This window comes from Meles meles, chromosome 7 (genome assembly GCF_922984935.1).
Source record: "Meles meles chromosome 7, mMelMel3.1 paternal haplotype, whole genome shotgun sequence".
In the NCBI taxonomy this organism is placed as follows: Eukaryota; Metazoa; Chordata; class Mammalia; order Carnivora; family Mustelidae; genus Meles; species Meles meles.
Window position 1 is genome coordinate 111,523,105 of NC_060072.1, and position 20,700 is coordinate 111,543,804.

Below are 20,700 nucleotides of genomic sequence, written 5' to 3' on the forward strand. Positions count from 1 at the left end.
GTAGGTTTTTTGAGTGTCCCTTCCCCTGTCATGTGACCACCCTTCTCCGGCCTCCTGCAGACCCAGCCCCTCCCAGGTTTCTCTTGGTCCCAGGCATCTCACACACCTGTGTTGAGACCTCTGGTTCATAGGTAGTTGAGGTTGTTGTGCCTCAGCCCACCACCACACTCAGGCCTTGAAGACCAGCCCCAACAGCTCCCCATTCGTTCACTGTCTCTGCTTTTCATTTTTTCACCCAAGGGTGGTATCCTCTTAAAGCTGGTGGTTCCCCACGTTCTCCCTTCCTCCAAGGGACCAGTCTCTGCTTTCTGGCTCCTTCTTCCCCTGCCTCTGCAGGGCACCTCCTGGACCCTAATACCAGATGGAGCAGAAGTCCCCAAGGATCCCTCCCAGGATCACTTGGCCTGCTATCTCTGTTCTAGTCAATCTCTCATTCCCAGCTGCTCCTCTCTCTTCTGAACCAGGAAAGGCAAAGAACCTGATCTGCCATTGTCCTCCCAACCCTGCCCCTTCTGCTTTGTGGCCTCTGGGCATCCAGCCTCTCCTGTGCCCACTTCACACAGATGCCCTTTGGAAGGCAGTGCTTGTAGACATCGCACCTGCCCCATGTACAGCCAGACTCCCGGGGGGTGGGGGGTGCAGGGCCAGAGAATACTCTCACTACTCCTCCTGCCCCCACATCTCCCTCCGGCTTCCTCCTCTCCCTGCCTCCCATGCCCATGCCCTCCCCCACCCCCGTCCCAGCTAGGTTGTTGTTCTTGCCTGTCCAGGTTGTACCCAAAGGTGAGTGCAGACGTGACTGAGTGGGCATGAACTCCAACCTGCACTCCCCTAGTCAGGACCCTTGCCCTCAAAGAAACACCCCATGGAGGGGCCTGTTTCTGATTTGTACAACGTACCAACCAGCCAGCTGTGGCATGTCAGTCCTTCCCTCCCTGCGGAATCTCCAAAGCTCAACAGTTGGTTTGAGCCTCCCTGCTTAGCATACATTAAATTTTAGAAATATTTGCTCACCTAGGAAGGGTGCCAAGACTGTGCTTTTATTTAATCGAGTCATTTATTAGAGGAAACATACAGAAGTGTTGGTTTGCAGACTTAAAATTAATAGAGACGCTTGGAAAAGAGAAGTGAATGACACCAGAGAATGCACAGGGATTCTCTGTTCTTCCCGATGCTTTGGGAAGGCTGCAACTGCTTCAAGGGGTTTGAATAAGAGCAGAGCCGTGAGGTGGGCAGTGGGGGGAGAGACAGCCAGCCTTCATGGACAAGAGTGGGCTGGGCTGGGCTTGGTTTTGGGGGAAGGGGAGAGACCATATTATTGTCATAGACAGGGAGCTGGAAAAAACCATGGAGGTATTCATTCACTTAATAACTACTAATGAGACACCTACTGTGGGCCAGACACTGTGCCAGGTCCCAGGAATACACCTGTGGGCAAGACAGGGAAGGTCGCTGCTCTCCTGGAGCTTACAGTGGGGAGACAGTGTCTTCTGGGGAGACAGATAACGAGCAAGAAAGGAGGCCAACAAAAAGGTCGTGAGGTCTTTGGAGAACAGTGTGGAGATTTCCTCAAGAAATTAAGAATAGATCTTCCCTATGACCCTGCAATTGCACTGCTGGGTATTTACCCCAAAGATACAGATGTAGTGAAAAGAAGGGCCATCTGTACCCCAATGTTTATTGCAGCAATGGCTACGGTCACCAAACTGTGGAAAGAACCAAGATGCCCTTCAATGGACGAATGGATAAGGAAGATGTGGTCCATATACACTGTGGAGTATTATGCCTCCAGAGAAAGGATGAATACCCAACTTTTGTATCAACATGGATGGGACTGGAAGAGATTATGCTGAGTGAAATAAGTCAAGTAGAGAGAGTCAATTATCATATAGTTTCACTTACTTGTGGAGCATAACAAATAACATGTAGGACATAAGGAGATGGAGAGGAGAAGGGAGTTGAGGGAAATTAGAGGGGGAGATGAACCATGAGAGACTATGGACTCTGAAAAACAACTTGGGGGTTTTGAAGGGGCCAGGGGTGGGAGGTTGGGGGAGCCAGGTGGAGGGTATTATGGAGGGCACGTATTGCATGGAGCACTGGGTGTGGTGCAAAAACAATGAATTCTGTTACGCTGAAAAGAAATTTAAAAAAAAAAAAAAAAAAAAGATCGTTTGGTAGCAGTGAGCAGCCAGCAGATACCGAAGCCAAGCGCTATGTGAACGAGTTCCTCAGTGGCATGGGGCTGCTTTGGCTGTGTGGTCAGAGAAGGCCTCCTGAGGGAGGCAACATTCCAGCTGAAACCTGGATGAGGCAGAGGACCTAGACGTATGGAAATCAGAGGAAAGCGCTTTCCAGGTGGAGGGCTCGCAAATACAGAATCTCTTGGGCAGAATGGTCTGTGGAGGAATCCAAAGAGACCACCGTGCATGGAGCAAAGAGAACAAAGTGGAATGATGAGACAGGCAGGAGCCGGTAGGGCAGGGTCTCTGAGGCCACCTGAGTGGTTCCCATCTTAGTTGATGCCGTGGAGACTCACCCGAAGTTCTCAGGCAGAGGAAGATAAGATCTCATGTCTGAATTATCTTTAGCAGACTGTGCAGCATGAAAACAGGGCAGTAGATGGCCAAGAGTAAAACGGAAAGCAGTGAGGACATTAGTAGCAGTCCCGTGAGAGGCAGTGGCCACTTGGGCCAAAACAGTGGTGCTGTAGATACAGAGAACAGGCAGAACTTGGGGCGCATTTGGCAGGACTTGCTAGCAGCCTAGAAGTCAGCGAGAGAAAATAAGTAATGGGGGGAGATAAGGTTTTGGAGCTGAGCCAGCAGAGAACAGGCCCTGTGCAGCAACAGGTACAACCTCAGGCTTCTGTCTCCGGACACCACCCACAGAGCTCACTTCCAGGGGCGTGGCCTAGCCAATCATGCCAGGGAACTCTGGGCCACACTAAACACTGTAGGTCCCTCCAGGGCAAGAACCACAGCTTTGTGTTCAGTACACTGTAGGCGCTAGGTGTTAGTAATATTTTTATCTGAATTGGCTGTGAGCAAAATCACAGGGGTGAAAATGAGTATCAAATGAGGTGGGGGGGGGTGGCAAGGATCACTGAGGACCAACAGTGAGGCGTCCAGCTACATAGGGGGTTTTACTTTTGCACACGGGTACCTACCATCATGAAAGCCACAGCAACTCCGCAGTGTGCTTCTCCACGCCTCCGAGAACGGACCCCTAAGGGAGTCCATCAGCATCCGGAGCTGGAGTGTAGGTGGTTCTGTTCCCAACCCCCAAAACAGAACTTGACCTGACTTTTCCTACTCTGCCAACTCCGTCCTTATACATAATACATGCAAAGCATCACAGCTGTCAGATTTCTGGCCCTTTACAAATTTGGGCTTGTCCTTTAGACGTGGTTTCCTCCTAAACACTATGTCTGGAATTCAGCTGGTATGTGTCTGAACCTACTGGCTTGCTCCTCCCTAGCAATAGGAATCAGGACCGAGCTTCATAATCAGCAGGGCAGGCTACTGCTGATGAAAGCAAAACTTTTCACCAGGAACTCGGAAATCCACAAAACTAGTAAATATGTTTTTCTTTAAACACGAATGACTAAAGCAAACATTAAATTACCTGTTACCAAATTATCATGAATAAGAAAGTGTTATCATGAATAAGAAAGTTATTATGAATAAGAAAGTTGTTAATTTAGAGCAGAACTGAAAAGAATACAAATGGTTGGGCAGGAATTGAAGAGACTTCTCAGTGAAATTTCATTTGTAAATATTGCAATTTAGGCCAACTCCAGTTTTATTTGTTTTGCTTTACTGGGAGACTCCACGTTTCTTTTATCTACCAAGGTGTGGCTGGAAAGCTTCAGCCCTTAGCCCAATACAATTTTTCATCTCACATCTCTCTTCTGCTAAAAATATTAACTGCTTTTCTGGTCAACTCTAATTACTCCTGGGGAGGGGGGAGTAAGGGACTGATTTATGCCTATATTCTGCTGGTCCTCCAAAAAAGCCTTGGGCCCCAAAATGCTTCTTGCTTGAGAACAAACCATGCTCTGTGCCAGGTATCTTTTCTTCTCTGTACTACCTGGCTTCATTTTAACCAGAAGAGGAGAGAGCATGAGGAGATGTGGCTGGTCTATAAGATATCTTTATATCTTTCCAACTATCTTTCCAACAACTGAATCTCCTTCTTCTTTTGCGAAGTCCTCTTCCTTATAAAGCAAATGTTGGTGTGAACGTGTAATCATCATCAAAAGCCAAGGGCGGCTACATGCTGGACAAGTGTCTCTCTCCATAGTGCCTCTCTCAGCACATAAAGAGATACATGTAAAATCAGGCATGCTGGCTATTGGGTCCTAAGTGCGAGTGCATGCAGGAGGCCAACAGGGCCCCAGAATTGCAGGCAGGTCATTCTGGAGAACCCAGGTACTCGGGAGAGCCAGGTGAATGATGCTGTCTGACATCGCAGTCCTCCTAGCTCTGCAGAGAGGGAGATGAGGGCAGTCCAAATAAGGAGACAGCATGAGGAAAGGAAAGGCGAAAGCACATGGCGAGTATATTCATTTCCTGGAGCTCTCATAACGAATAACCATGAACTTGAGGGCTTCAAACAGCAAACATTTATTTTCTCACAGTTCTGGAGCTTACAAGTCTGAAATCAGGTGTTGACAGAACCATCCTCTCTCACCTCTTCTGTGTCTCTGCTGGTGGTCAGCCGTCCTTGGCCCTCCTTGCCTGTCAGCCTCATCACTCCTGTCTCTGCCTCTTTCTCCACATGTATGTCTCTGTGTCTCCTTATAAAGACAGTTTATAAAGACAGTTTAGGGCTCACCCCACTCCAGTATGACTTCATCATGACGATACCTCTGCAAGGACACTCTTTCCAAAGTTAGGTCACATTCTTAGGTTCCAGCTAGGCATGAATTTGTGAGGGACATTATTCAACCCACCACTATGAGCCTTCGGAAAACAGGCTCACGGAAAGAGTGGAAAGCCTGTCAGGGAAGAACAGCAGACAGAGGTCGGACCAAAAAAGGCACTAAGCACTACTTTACAGGCTGAGTCTTTCTTGTGGGCAAAGATTGTAGCAACAGCTAACTTTTATATAGAACTTGTCATGTGCCAGGAGCCACTCTGAGGTATATATGTGCTGTTTTCCCACTCACAGATAGGGAAACTGAGACACAGAGATACTAAATGCCAGAAAGAAACAGAGCCAAGATTTGGGTCAAGGCATTGGCTAGAGAACCCATGCTCTTACTCCCATTCCCCTACTAGACATTTTTAAATGCATTTGGTCAGAACAGGATATGTAGTCGTTTCCTGCCATGGGCAGTGGCCTTACAAGCAAAGGGATAAGCCATTTGCTTTTGGTCCACAGTAAACGTGACCACTAGCCTGGAAAACAAAGGTGTTTCTTTAACTGGTGCTGATGTCTAGAATTTTGAATGAAGGGCCTCTTGTGTTCAGCATCATTGCCCTATTATCCCTACAGTGCATGATTTTTTGGTATTTTTCAGGAATGGGAGTGTTAAATTTAAACTCCAAGAACCTTCAAGAATAGGGCTGCTTGCAAGTCAGCTGAGCTGTACCCATTCCCCTACATGCAGCCTAGATGGGCAAGACCTGGCAATGTCCAAGCCTTACCTGATCACCTTTCCTAGCACCTTACAACTAGGATGACTAACCATCCAAATCCAACTGAAGAGCCTCCTGGGATGTGGGAATCTCAGTTTGGAAACCAGAACAGTCCTTGGCAAACTGGGATTGAACTAGTCACCCTACTTACAACCCCCTTTGTCATGTGCTGCCAAAAAAGTCTCTTTAACAAAGATTCCAGCACTCACAGGGAGAGAGCTGAGTGTCTTAGTTGATACCCCTCACTTTCAGAGATGCAAATGGTGTCTTGATTCTGGTCAGTAGGAAGGTATTGGAAGTAGGCAGCACAGCAATAAAAGCTCGTGGGAGTAGTGGAGTTATTTAGAATGGTGCTTTTTTCCTTGCAGGAGAAGAGGATGAGGAGGAGCCTGAGATGCCTGTGGGCCCCCGCCCCCGCCCACTCTCGGAGCTGCACCTGAAGGAAAAGGCGGTGCCCATGCCAGAAGCCAGTGCGTTTTTCATCTTCAGCCCCAACAACAGGTGCGCAAGAATGGTGGGGAAGGTGGGACTCCGCTCCCTTCATGCCACATGCTCAGCAGATGCCAGCATCCTCCGACCTCTAGTGGAGCCTGGAACTCTCCCAACTCCCCACAACGTGTGTCAACAGGTGCTGATTTGGGGAAAAGCACCCTGTATTCCAAATCAGAAGACCTATGTCTATTTTTCCCTCCTTTTTCTTGACACATGTAAACTCTATTTGGAGTCTTTTGGTGATTACCCTCAGTAATTTACCAAGTCTATTTAACTTAACAAAGTATAAAGTTCAGCAGTATCCTGGACCTTCTGCAAAATAGAAGGAGCTTATGCTATTTTAACTCCTCTCAGCCCTCCTAACTTAAATGTTGTTGTTGCTTAGTATTTTAGTCCTATTTTTAACATAACAAGTTAGACATTATCATCATTATCATTATTATTCTATCAACAATGTAGATTTCGATGTTCGTACAACTTGCCATTTTACTTGTTCACCATTTTTTCATACATCTCAGTTCATCTTTCTGCAATCATTTTCTTTCGTCCTAAACACATATTTTTAGGAACCCCTAGTGTTCCATGATGGTAAAGTCATTTGGCTTCTGTTTATCTCTAATTGTTTTCATTTCTTGTTCTTAGAAAATAGTTTTGCTACGTACATAATTTTGGGTCAATAGAATTTGTCTCACAGTGTGTTAAATATATTATTATACCATATAATTCTTTCTATCATTGCTTTGTAGGTAATCTGTCCTTTATCTCTAGCTGCTCTGAACATCTTATGCTGCCTTGGTGTTTAGACTATCATGTGTCTAGATATGGATTTTTTTCTCTTTGTCCTGCTCAGTTTGGAAACCAGGTGGGTCACAGAAACCTGGAGGACTCTCAGGCTGAGCCAACACCCTTAAGAAGCATCTGGAAGAAAGTTTTCCAATCTTAATTTAGGTCCAAAGGAATCTCACCAACTAAGATGATGTATTGAGGTCATAAACAAAGATTTAGCATTATGGATTTATATTTTTCTCCAGTTCTCAAACAACAGTAAAAATCAGAATAAGAATTTCTAATTCTTGAAAAGTTGCAGCCATAATTTCTTTATTCTTTCCTTCTGACGCAATTAGCCATATATTAGGTCTTGTCATTCTGTCCTCCTGTCTCTTAATGTGTCTTGCAAATCTTTCGTCTCTCTTTTGGTATTCGGGATACTTTCTTCAGATATACCTTCCAGTTTCTTCATCCTGTCTTCAACTTTGTCTGTGTTACTGTTTAAGCCAGTTTTTATATTGACTTTATTCTTTTTTCATTTCAAACATTTCCATTTACTTCTTGATTTTCTGGCTCCATCTGTCTATATCAAATACACCCCTTGTTGAGTTACCATCTTTGTGCTCAAGTCCTTTATTCTGTCAAATATTCAGTATTTAGTTGTTCTGCGTTCTCTATCTGATGTGTCCAGTATACGCAGTCTCCCAGAGAGGGTTCTAAATCACTCGTTTGTAGTGTCTTCTGATTTCCCATCTTAGTGACTCATCCTCTTATGCACTAAATCTTTGATTATGACCGCAATACATCATCTTAGTTGGTGAGATTCCTGTGGACCTAAATTAAGATTGGGAAACATCCTTCCAGATGCTTCTTAAGGGTGTTGGCTCAGCCTAAGAGTCCCAGGTTTCTGTGACCCACCTCAAGTCTGGTTGGAATGCAGTTTCCTGACAGCAGTGTTGCTACTGGTGTCTATCCTCAGGCAGCTCTGCCCTTCCTGGCTACGTTTCACACAGACCCTGGCTCAGTGGGTATGTGTGATGATCTGTTGAAATCAGATTTCAACAGATCTGTTGATCTGTTTGAAAAGGATAATCATTGCAGACCTCTTAACTCTGATGAAGCCAGAATTGCCTCAAAAGGTTTGTCCTTTCCAGGATTTGCTGCTTGTGCAGCACTAGGGTCTCTCAGAACATTTAGTCCACCACAGTGCTGTGAGCAGAAGTCTGAAAGCATGGATTCAAGCCCTGAACCCTCCCCCTCCCAACACTCACACAAACACTAGAAGCGGTCTTTCTGGGCCAGCCTCTCTTTCTCGGGTTTCAGTGTTTTTATCTATAAAATGAAGATAATAACACCCATATCCCATTCCTAAGCTGCCGGTATGCAAGAGGATGGAAGACGCACTTGGCATTCAAGGATCTAGCATTCGTGACACCATCAATGAGTGCCCAGAGGTCCATGTGCATAGTTCTTTGTAATTACTCTGAGGTGTGGAATTGAATTGCATGCCTTGAAGCTATTACACAGGAGCAAATTGCCTAGCCAGAGGGCAGGCTGAGCTGGCCTCTCACCATCCACGTCTCTGGGTGGCTCCGTCATTCCCTATACATAAAAATATGAAGATCTTATGAAATGATTTTTTTTAACGGTGGGAAAAAAAGTCCTCCCCCCACCCAAAGAGCCAGTTGTTAATGTCGCAGAAGTATATGAAAATTTGGGGATTCCCAAAGTTCTCAGATGTAACCCTCCGAAATGTCAAAAGCTAACTGCCTGTGAAAGTGCTTTGGAACTGCGTAATTCTGTGCAGATGTGCCTCACAGTAGGGGCGCGGAGTGGGGGGTGGGATGTGGTTGTCATTACCCAGCAGCAGTAAGACCTCAGATGAAGGGCCCACCGCCAAACTAACAAGCACCTTTCCCAAGGTGAGCAAAGGAGCACTGAGCTCCAGAGACCCGGGAACTTCTTCCTTGGCCTCCCTGACGTGCTTCTGTCCTCTCCTCCCCGCACAGATTCCGCCTCCAGTGTCACCGCATTGTCAATGACACGATCTTCACCAACCTGATCCTCTTCTTCATTCTGCTCAGCAGCATTTCCCTGGCAGCTGAGGACCCCGTCCAGCACACCTCCTTCAGGAACCATGTATGCATTCCCTTTCGTCCCCTGCACTCCTTCCTCCCGGGAATGGGACTAGGCCCACACTATGACTGACCTCAATCAGGGGCCCAATATTATATTCAGATGCACAATAAACATTCTTTTAAGAGATGAGGGCTTTGGTAGAAACCCTCAGAAACAAATGTAAGAGAACAGGTACGCAAATGCCTCAGGCTGGCTCAGGTTGGCAAAGTTCAGGACTCTCATTGCCCTGTGGATGTTTCCCTAAAGGCTCTGGTTCCTTACATACTTAGTTAAAAGAAAAAAAAAAAGGAACTGCTGACCTCCTGCCTTGTTCCCAAAAAACTCTGACCAATCCCAATCACTGGGGAGGGGAGCATTGTCAAGTAGGTGCCAATGGTGACGCTGACCTTATATAAAAGAAAGCTCCAGTGACCTTGTGTAGAGTAGAAAACTAAATTTGGAGACCAATCCAAGGCTCTGGTGAACAACATTGAAGGCTAGAGTAAGAACTGCTATATCTCAAAGCCTCAAAACTTTGTCAAATCCCAACCAGGTAGGCATGAAGAGAGGAGTCCACCAACCTAAAGCAATACCCATGCCAAACCACTTGGTGGTCCTACCGCCTGCTTGGTCCAGAGTTTTCTTAGAAAGCTGTTGGCCCTCACTCTGATGCATCACCTGAGATATAATAGAGGATGAAACCATGTAGCCTGCGCCAGGCCTGGGCAGTCCTCAGCTGGAGGATTCTCCCTTCCTGCCCCAAAGAACCCAACACCAGGATTTCCACCAACATGAGAAGCTAGCTGAGTCACACCAATGTGAGTTAAGCATTTTGCATTTTCCTGCAATAAAAAGCAAACCCCACTCCCTGTCCTTTTGACACACATCCCAGTGGTCTGATTGGAGTTTGTAAGTGAATTGGATTAATGAGAAAAACATCCAACCAAATGCTGCCCAGACCCAGGACCAGCCAAGTCCTGCCCTGGAAGCTCCCCTCCAGTGTCTGGGGAATTCATCTGGCGCCACTAAGCTGCCTGAGGCCAACCCCGCTTCAGGATCCAATGCTGTGTATTATGTTCCTCATCTCCTAACTTGCTTCCATCTGTCTCCACATGGAAAAGCTCACGTGACCTGTAGTATGGTTCGGGAGCTGACCTCTCCTTCCCGCCCACTTCTCTCCCTTTTTACCCCATTCCCATCCTGTTTCTTTTTGTTTTGCAGATTCTGTTTTATTTTGACATTGTTTTCACTACCATTTTCACCATTGAAATTGCTCTGAAGGTAAAGCCCTAACCCCTCTCTCCTCTCCCCATCCTCCAGGAAACAGCACTAGCTCTCTGCTGCTGTCTGTCTCTAACACACATGCTTCTGTTGGTGCCAGGTTCACTCTCAGAGCCACTAATCCAATTGTGCTTATTTTTCAGATCCTAGGCAATGCAGACTATGTCTTCACTAGTATCTTTACATTAGAAATTATCCTTAAGGTAATGCAGTCTGAGCAATGCACTCTGTTGCTTTCTCCGTCTCTGTTCTGTCTGCATGTCTCTTTTCTCCCTTGTTTTCTTCACTCTCTTTTTTTACTCTCAAGCCTGAGATTGGAAGAATTAGTGCCCTTCACTTTGTGCTATGCCGGAAGAAACCCACCCGCCGTGCTGTGCCTCCTCTCAGTCTGGAAGAAGCAGATGGTTCACAGTGTCAACATTGATGCTATCCTGTCACCAGCTCTGGCACTGTGCCAGTCCACAGTGCCCCCTACACACACACACACACACACACACACACACACACACACATCCCATCTGCAGGTCATTGATGACTGACCCCTACTTAGAACCCCCTTCCCTCTCCTGCCCAGAAGGAATGCTGCACAAATTCCAAGAGTTGGGCATGGAAAGCCACTTTGGACAGCCATTGTTGACACCTTCTTCAGTACTAGGGGCAGACACAAGGGCTAGGTTGGAGTTTGGCCTGTGTGATAGTAACCATGGGCCTGAGGCAAGTTTGGGGGCCAGCCTTCCAATGAGGGTGTTCAACAGATGACTGTAGATTACGTCTAACTCCTTGGGTTCCTGTGGAAGAGCTTTGTTCCGATGCCCCTTGCCCTAAGCATGGAGGGTGCAGAATTGTACTGGAGAGCTAAGCACAGGGGAGTGAGGACCAAGAGCTGAAAGAAACTGGAGCACCCAGGTCCCATCCCCAGTCTTGAGAGAGCACAGGCCTGGCCCCACCTGAGGCTGGCACCCCCAGGTGCTTGAAGCCCTGACTGAGGAACTGCTACAGACTTACCCCATCCGTGGAGCCCACCCCTGAAAGCATTGGGATGAGAGTTGTTTTCTAAGTTTTATTTTATTAATTACATTAATTTATAATTAATATATTTATTTTATTATGACTTCTACATTTTTCCAATATACTTCTGAGCTTCTTTTTTTTTTAAGATTTTATTTATTAATTTATTTGACAGTGAGAGAGTTCATAAGTGGGCAGAGAGAGAGGGGGAAGCAGGCTTCCTGCTGAGTGGAGAACCCGATGCGGGGCTCGATCCCAGGACCCTGAGATCATGACCTGAGCTGAAGGCAGAGGCTTAACCCACTGAGCCACCCAGGCGTCCCTATACTTCTGAGCTTCTGAAACAATGCATCGCCAAGCCACTCCAACTGAGACTCAGGGTGTGAGTTCTGAGACCAAGGAAAAGTGCATTTCTGCACTTCTCTTCTCAGAACAACAGGACGGATTTTAACATTACCCCAAACAGAAGGGCTGTAGGCTTTAAAGCATATGCTTCAGCTTGGAGTCTTCTTCCTGGGAGAGTCCAGGCTCCCTTTTCCCCCTTCCTGGGGCCTATGTAAGCCACTGTCCACACTTGACCACGTGCCACAGCCGGCCTGTAGACAGAACCTTCCTTTCCTAATGCAACTCCCAAGTCACGACCCAACCCTTTAAAGTACATGGCAGTTCTATCCCTTCCAGGTAAGGAGTTGAGTGGGGCAGTTTGGGGTGGCTCCTCTGTGACCTTATCCCCAGAAGCCTGAGATGTCCAGACCCCAGTTTCTGTCCCTGGTTCCAGTGACCAAGGGTGTTCTTTGGGTTTTCTCTTCTATTCAAGGGCAGTGGATCTGACCAGGCCCTGATTCCTGGCATAGGAAGAGGGAGCCAAAAGCTGCCCAGCTACATTAAGATATACTCTGTAAAACCCCTTTCCATGGTGAGCTGTGTTCTCCTGGACTTCAGACTCCAGTAGGCACTTAAATACCAAAAACTCGTTCCCAGGACAAAAAATCTTGAGTCCCAATTCTCAGGATTGCTCCACAGAGCTCACCTTGTGGATTTCAGTGGTGTTATTTTTCCTTCAAGTTGCCGTGAGCCGAAGTGAAAGGTCTCTTTGCTGGGATTGTCATGGCAAGATCCTTCCCTCCCTTCGCCCTCTCCTACTTCTACTCCCATTGGGTCTCAGTGTGCTTCTACATAAGAACCCCAATGCCCCTTTGCTTCCCCGCACCTCCTTCCCTGGCCCCTCTGCCTTGCCCAAAGGCTCAGCTTCATGCCATGGCACAGACAACAGTGGCCCCATTATCCAAGGGGCACCTAGCATCAACAACAGTTGAAAGACCTGGGGATGTTTGGTCTTAAAAAGAAAAGGCTTGTAGGCCATGACAGTTGCCCCGCATACTGCAAAAGACTGTCACATAGAGGAGGGAGGCAGTGAACCAAGTCCAGTGAGTACAGTTAACAACATGCATGTAGTAACTAGAAGAGATGCTTGGGCTGGACAGAAGGGTTTTCCTGTCCTTCCTGCTCAGAGTCCATGATCTCATGCCCACATTTGTTCTTCCCTCAGCCTGAAAATAGTCCAACAATAGGCTTTTCCTATGCAATGGCTTAGAACTTTTAGGAAGCAGGAACTGAGTGGGTGGCCATCAGCCAAACAGGGTAAAGGAAAGACACTTGGCACTATGCACCTGAACTTGGCCTCTTCCATTGTCTTAAATGCCTAGGATGATTTTCAAATAAATGCTCCATTTTTTCAGGGTCCACTTGCCCTTTCTCGAAACCCTGACCATTCTTCCTCTAGCCCTGCCTGGGCTTGTGTCCCCTGTGCCCCTATGCACACACACGCATACACACACACACACACACACACACACACACACACACACACACACTCGCACTTTCTGGAGTGCTGATCTCATTCTAGGTCCCCTGACAGATAGGATCCCAAAGCAAAGGACAGACATTGTCACTGTGAGCCCCACTAGTGCATTTAGTCAGGGAGTGCCCCTCCTGTGGAGGGCTCTGTGTGCTCTGTAATGCCCTCACCATATCCAAGCCAGGAGTGAAGTGGGGTCAGACTCAGTGCCTTTTCTGAAACTAAAAGTGTGAAGGCTGGGGAAGGTGCTTGGCCTTCTAAAGGCACAGGGCTTCTTTGGTTAAGTGAACTGTAGGAGCCACCCAAGTCTAGTCTTTGGGGTCCTCGATCTTCATCAAGAGACAGGACAGCAAGCATCTCCAGATGGCAGACCTTCAGGAGAAATCTCCAACTATATTCCCCTGCATCCTTTTATATAATATACCCACTTCTAGAGACTGTTGCAGAACACAGGTGCCTTAGTCCCCTGTGACCCCCTACAGCAAGAGATAAATGGAAAGAATTAGGTTGCTAGAGCTATTTTTGCCAGTTTCCCCCTGTGTTTGCTTTTGAATTGCTCTGCGGACATGCTGCCCTGGGTATGCTCTGATTCCAAAGAGATAAACTGGACCCCAGATGACCAGGGAGCCACTCTCAGTCTCTCAGCTATCAGCTCCAAATTGTTCTCTTCGGCTGATGCTTCATGGCCCATGGCCTTCCACAACCCTTAACCTGGAAATCTGCTGGCTCTTAATTCAAGTCAACAGAATTGGAAAGGTTGTTTGTTGAACGTCTACAGTGGCTTTATACTAAGCTCAGAGAGAGATAATAATATCCAAGTCCTGTAACAATAATCACCATCCCAGGGGATCCCGTTTTAGACTTCAAAGGGCCTTCACGTTGTCTTTCTGTGTGTGCCTCACGAAGACAGGGAATAATATGTCCACTTTGTAGCTGAGGAAACTGGATATCCTTATATAGGAAGAATCCAAAATTCAAATCCAATCTATCTGGCCCCAAGTTCGGTTCTCTATAGTGACAACTAACACTTACGTGAAGCTTAGTATTTGCAGGGTAGTATAAGTATTTTACCTGTAATAACTCATTTGATGCCTACAACCCTATAAAGGAGATATTATCATGACCCTCTTTCTCAGATGAGGACACTGAGACACAGAGAAGTTGAGTAACTTGCTCCAGGCCATACAAATAATAAAATATGACAGGGTTAGGATTCAAACTCAAGTAGCCTGGCTCCAGAGTCTATTCTCTTAAGCATGGTACCATATTGTCCATCCAAACACACAGCTCTGGCCTCAAAGAACATCAGTCTAGAAGCAAGATAATAGAACCAAATTTAGAATATGTGGCATAGATCATAAAACACCAATTAAACTTAAGAAGTGGAGGAATGCTAACTGCCAAAGTTATTGATAGAACGTCTCACTGGCCACTAGGGTGACCAGCTGTCCCAGTTTACCTGAGACTGAAGAGTTGCCTGGACAGGACACAGGACTTTCAGTGCTAAACCAGGAAAATCCTGGGGAAACCAGGACAGTTTGTCACCCCACTGGGCATGCCCCACCTTTCCCCAGATGCCTAGTGTCTGAAGCTGGCCCGGTTGATAGACTTTGGAGAGGAGGTTAAGAAGTCTGCATCCAAAGGAAGCCTTGTCTAGGCAGTGTCAGCAAATGACCCCCCAGGGCCCAAGCCACAGATATGTGATAAGGAACAGAGGAGGAAAATGAGAGAGGGATGGCAGTGTCCAACATGAAAAAGCTCCTAATATAGGATGCAAGAGTCGAGTGTGGCCTAGTAGGTGGAAGGACCCACTTAACCATCCTGCACGGGGGATTGTGTGGTGTTTGTATAAATGCTTGTAGAACTCTGTCCTTGGTCCAGTCTCTCCTTCTGCAGTCCTGTCTGCCCCCAGTCCTCTCACTGCTCTTCAGCTTGCTCTGCCCAAGGGATGCTGTGGGAGGAGAGGGAGGTGTGAGGGGGTCTCTGGAGCTTGGGCAGGGACCATTCATGCTCATGTTTCTCTGTGCCTCCCTACAGATGACTGCTTATGGGGCTTTCCTACACAAGGGCTCTTTTTGCCGAAACTACTTCAACATCTTGGACCTGCTGGTGGTCAGCGTGTCCCTCATTTCCTTTGGCATCCAGTGAGTAGGACTCCTCATCCCCAGATGGGAGCACACAAGTGGAAATGGGTGTCAGAGAGGATGACCAAGACTCTGGAGAGCATTCTTGCATGGCCACCGGTTTGACTGACAGGAACAGGGTGGTGTCCCTGACTTGTACAACATGATGGCTTTTTGTACATGTCCTTAATGGTATCACACTTGGGAGTATGTCAATCCAGTAAGAATATGTTTAAATATCTGGATCTTGCCATGACAGGCAAGACCAGGCCAGTTATAATGAGAGGAATATCTCTAGGGCCTTCCTGCCTCCCACCCAGTGACCCTCAGCTCCAAGGGCCTGCCATTTCCATGACCAGCTCTGATCTTCTGGTCCACCTTCCCTCTATCTCTTCCATCAAAGCACCTGATGAGAAGAAGTTTGTTGGGGGAAAGAGAAAGAGACAGGGAAATTACCGTTTCTCAATCTTGGATGCATAGTAGAATCACCTGAGTAGTTTCAGAAAAGACATTCTCCTGGATCCCTCTCCCCAAGTTTTTATTTAATTGGTCTGGGGTACAGACCTGCACTTTAGGAGTTTTTAGAGCTCTCCAGGTGACTTCAGTGTACAACCAAAGTTGCCAACTTGCTCGATAAAAAGGATCTGATTACTAGCGTCTCCCAAGTTCTATCTGTGGCTAATGTTAACCCTGCCCTTCAACCGCAAGGCATTTTCATGTGCACAATCTTCTACGGTCTTCACAAAAATAAATAGATACATACATACATACATACATGCCTATGAAGCAGGCAGGACAGTGGCTGTTACTGCCATTTCATAGACAAGAAAACTGAGGTTCAGGACATGAGACTTGCCCAAGGTCATAACAATGGCAGAGGAATGGGGTCCAGGGTCTTCCTTCCCAAGGGTGTTTTCATGGCAAGCTTAGAGAGAGTGGATACTGGGGCATATGAAATAAGCCCCTTTCTGTGATCATCTGTTGTATTATACCAGCTGTCTTCCTAGGCCTACAGGTCTAGATTCTAGTCCCAGCACTACCACTAAACTACTATTTAACCTTGAACCAAGAACACCCCCACCTTTATTCTGTGCTTTCCCCTGCCTGATCTTAAAATCCCTTCCATTCCAATTCAGTGCAAACAGACTCCCTCCCTGAGACACTGGGATAACTAGGAATGCCCTTTGAATCCTTTGAAATAAAAGAGCCATGAACCAGAGAAATCAGATCTTTCTACCAGATACCTCTTGAGCACATTATCCTAACCTCACGTAGAATGAAATCAGCCCTTGCTGAGGTGTCATACATTTTTTAGGTCCCGCAGTGGATATAAGGCTCTCTGAAAGCTTGAGAGGATATCTCAATCAGGGTAGTATGTGGGGGTTGGGATAGACCCCATCTGGGTTGGGTTGATGAATAACTTCAGAAACCACATAGGCTTCCTGCTGAGAGGCTTCTGGGAAGAACTGTACCATGGTGCCTCATTTCCACTGGGGAAGAACAAAAGCTTGAGGCTCCCAGAAGTCCTGGCCAGGCCCTAGCCTCCACCTATGCAAAACCTACTGTGTAAAATCCATTCCTTCAAGTCCTGAGTGTGCTATGAACTAGTGGGTTTCATAAATGCATGTAATGGGCAACTACCTAGGACACATGTTTGGAGAGAACACCAGAATATCTCCTCCTATGCCCATCAGCTCCAGCCAACAAGGCCCCGGAAGCTCCTCCATCTATATAGCATTTCTTCAAGTTCAATGATGTCTTCATCAGACATCATAATAAATCTACCACTTACTCAGTTCATATGTGCCAAGCACACTGCTAGATGATGCAGATATGTTTCCTCATTTAATCCCTGCAACAACCTCATGAGGCCCACTTATAGATGAAAAACTAGGGTTCAGAAAATTAGGAAATTCATCCTCAGTGAATTGGCTGTTAAGTGGCAGAGCTGGGGTTTCTCTTTTTTTGTCTGAAGCTCCCTTGAGTAGCACATTATAGTGCTAATGACTCGTGGTAAATTGCTTTTCATATTATTTACACACCAACAGGAAGTCCCAGGGTCACCAGCAAGTTCTAGGCTCTTCTGGGTGTGGGAGGTGGGAGTAGAGAATGGTCCCAGGATGAAAAAAATCGCCAAAACAGACTTTACACTTTTTCAGGTTGGCCTGCGGTCAGCCCGTCAACACACCCGCTCATCACATTATTTCCTGCTCCACCAAAACAGGAGCTTACTCGCCTGCCCTGTTTCCCTCTCCCAGGTCCAGTGCAATCAACGTGGTGAAGATCTTGCGAGTCCTGAGAGTCCTCAGGCCCCTGAGGGCCATCAACAGGGCCAAGGGGCTAAAGGTGAGAAACATGGACCTGGGTGGGGAACCAGCAGACCAGTGAGCATCTACCTGGCTATGGTTGGTGGAAGTTAAGCAAGGGACTGTGGGGTGGGGGTGGGGGATGGGCTGGAGGGAGGAGAAATGGCCAGAGCAAGTGGCTGCTGTGTTTGAGCCTGGACTCTCCTGCCTGTACCACCAGTACCACTTCAGGAAGAAAAGAACAAGGACAGGCAGCCTTTCAAAATCAGAACTACTAAGCAAAACTTTCACAAGAAGGAGAGGCACACACAAACCTGGGGGCCCACGTAACAATGAGGTCCCCATATTCTTACTGTTATAAAATGGGCAGCTAGCAGGGCTTTTGTCCCTAGAGCCATCTAGAACCCAACAGGTGACCTTGAGTTCCATTGGATTCCATCGTCATGTGAACCTGGATGATGCTTTGCCTGTTTGAGTCCAATTTTCCCTCTTGTGGCAAAGGGGCTGCCCATACAGCCTCCTTGGAAAGGCTCATGGCTGGCTAAAAGAACTCAAGCTGCCAGCACTTCCCGAACCCCGACTTCTCGTCTCCGCAGCACGTGGTTCAGTGCGTGTTCGTCGCCATCCGGACCATCGGGAACATCGTGATTGTCACCACGCTGCTTCAGTTCATGTTCGCCTGCATCGGGGTGCAGCTTTTCAAGGTAACATCTTGGCTCTGACATCTTGACATCTGTGCTCCTGCTTCCTTCCCCTTCTGTCAGTATTCCTGAGAAACAGAGCTGGCAGGTACAACCAAAAGATGACAGCAGCCTGGGTCAGACTTGGGATGAATGGATCCTCCAACCCCCCTTCTCTCAGCATCCCCCTGGGGGAAGAGGAAGAGACTGGAAGGAGGTGCTCTCCATCAGGCCAAGGACCCCTCACCCTCACAGCGCAGCCTGCCATTGCAGTCCCTGTCCTTCCTTCTAGCAAGAAAGGGAGAGGGACTCATCCTCTGAAACCTTATGTCAGTCATCTGCTTAAAGCCCACAGTGGTCTGCCCATTATCAACAGCATCAAATCCACCCTTCTCCATCTAGCTTTCAGAACCCTGCATCCATCCAGGTTCTCTTTTACTGCATCTGGACAAGACCCCTTGGCTATGGTGAGGCCGGTGTCCATGGTTTCTGCTCTTTTTGCCTTAATCCTTTTATTTTTGCTATTCTACCATCTGAAATGTTCTTCCTGCCCTCTCCCAGCAACCATATAAATTCCCCTGATTTCCTTCCATCGAATTTGTCCCTCCAAACCCTGTTCCACTTCTACCTTCCTCAGGCCAGCTGAAAGTCCAACATTCATGGAGTAGAGTTTCCTTTCTTTTTTAAATTTCAGTGGTCTTTGCAGCCCTGAGCATCTTTATTCGTTGCCTGCTTTGTGTATGCGAGTCATATCTTCCCAATTTGATTCTTACCTCCTTTCACTTTTCATCCCAAGTCCCTAGCACAGTGCTGGGCTATAGAGATGATTGCTAATCATTTTTGATTCATTGATTAACGAACCTCTCCAATCACTTTGTTTTTCTGCCTTCCAGGGAAAGCTCTACACCTGCTCAGATAGTTCCAAACAGACTGAGGCAGAATGCAAGTGAGTACAAGTGGGAGGGCAACCAGCATCAAAGCTCATTAATTCGGGGAGGTTGGTGACTTGGCCTGAGAGGAAGGACAGCCCATTCTTTCCGAGATGGCACTGATGGTTGGACTTTAACCCATGGGCAACTTAATCACATTAACATGACATGTAAGATTATCTATTCTTTTTTTTTTAAGATTTTATTTATTTATTTGACAGACAGAGATCACAAGTAGGTAGAGAGGCAGGCAGAGAGAGAGGAGGAGGAAGCAGGCTCCCCGCTGTGCAGAGAGCCTGATGCGGGATTTGATCCCAGGACCCTGGGATCATGACCTGAGCCGAAGGCAGAGGCTTTAATCCACTGAGCCACCCAGGCGCCCCTAAGATTATCTATTCTTAAAAGGTCTACCCTCTCAATTTCTTCCCAATGGCCAGCACTGTGGGATTTAAGCCTGGCCAGTCTTATCCCACCTGGCAAGTCAGGAGTCATCAGTGGGTCAGGTGTGAAGGGAAATGAGAGACCCGAGAATTAACTCTTCCTTCTTTCTCAGGGGTAACTACATCACATACAAAGATGGGGAGGTCGATCACCCCATCATCCAACCCCGCAGCTGGGAGAACAGCAAGTTTGACTTTGACAACGTTCTAGCGGCCATGATGGCCCTCTTTACCGTCTCTACCTTTGAGGGATGGCCTGAGTGAGTATACAAATTGAGGCCTGCCCACCTTGATATTAGAGACCAAGACATTCCCCAAGTTTTATTAATCTACCACACTCCTTCAGAGGTCATACTTACCTGCATCCTTCCCAAGCAATGAGGGTTTTTTTCTAGAACAATCTGCATACCATGGTCACTGCTGAAACATAGACTCTTCCTTTTCAAGAAGATGTCAGCATTTCAGAAATTCCAACCAAAAAGGAGTTTCGTTTAGTTCCCCATCCCCACGTCAGAGTGAGCCACAATGATAGGGGTCTTTGTCATTATGATGTCATGATATCTAGGAGTGGACTGAGTTTCTCCAGGTACGAGCCCCTGGATTACCACAGGATTCAAGACTACTACTCCCAACATGCACTCAATGTGGACAGAGATGGCAGAGGTATCTCTTTTTTAGACTCTACCCCAGTGTCCTTAGAAAAAGTCTTGCCTATAATTACTGTGAGAAGTAAGAAAGGGACAGAAGTCTGAGGACAAATTCCTCATAGTCATAGACATGGATCAGCCTGGTTGGTCTTTTACAATGCATCACATTTACCAGGATGTTTCATGTATCTTGTATAGACACCTGCTTCCCCATACCCCCCACCTGTGTATTCCAGGAAAATTACTGTTGAAAAGTTAGAAAATTCTAAATATTCCTAAGTCAGTAATAACACATGGATCTGAGATGAGAGTAACCATTCTTATGTGGTAAAAACATAAACAATAGCTAAAGAATAACCGAGTACTGGGCAGAGTAACAAAGGAAAGAAAGGGGATAATCCCTGT

General features: G+C 46.9%; 1 protein-coding gene across 17 annotated transcripts in view; it reads left to right on the forward strand.

Annotated features, from left to right (window-relative positions):
- CACNA1C (calcium voltage-gated channel subunit alpha1 C) overlaps positions 1–20,700 on the forward strand; it is a 627,772-nt gene that overhangs the window by 516,931 nt on the left and 90,141 nt on the right. For 11 of the 17 annotated variants that reach the window (XM_046012065.1, XM_046012066.1, XM_046012073.1 and 8 more), the window contains 8 exons: positions 6,014–6,146; positions 8,915–9,044; positions 10,245–10,304; positions 15,208–15,314; positions 17,552–17,639; positions 18,196–18,303; positions 19,173–19,225; positions 19,762–19,908. In XM_046012065.1, the coding sequence (XP_045868021.1) occupies positions 6,014–6,146; positions 8,915–9,044; positions 10,245–10,304; positions 15,208–15,314; positions 17,552–17,639; positions 18,196–18,303; positions 19,173–19,225; positions 19,762–19,908 (826 nt within the window). Of the gene's footprint in view, positions 1–6,013; positions 6,147–8,914; positions 9,045–10,244; positions 10,305–10,447; positions 10,508–15,207; positions 15,315–17,551; positions 17,640–18,195; positions 18,304–19,172; positions 19,226–19,761; positions 19,909–20,700 lie in introns of all 17 variants that reach the window. The other 6 variants (XM_046012074.1, XM_046012070.1, XM_046012076.1 and 3 more) reach the window with 2 other exon arrangements.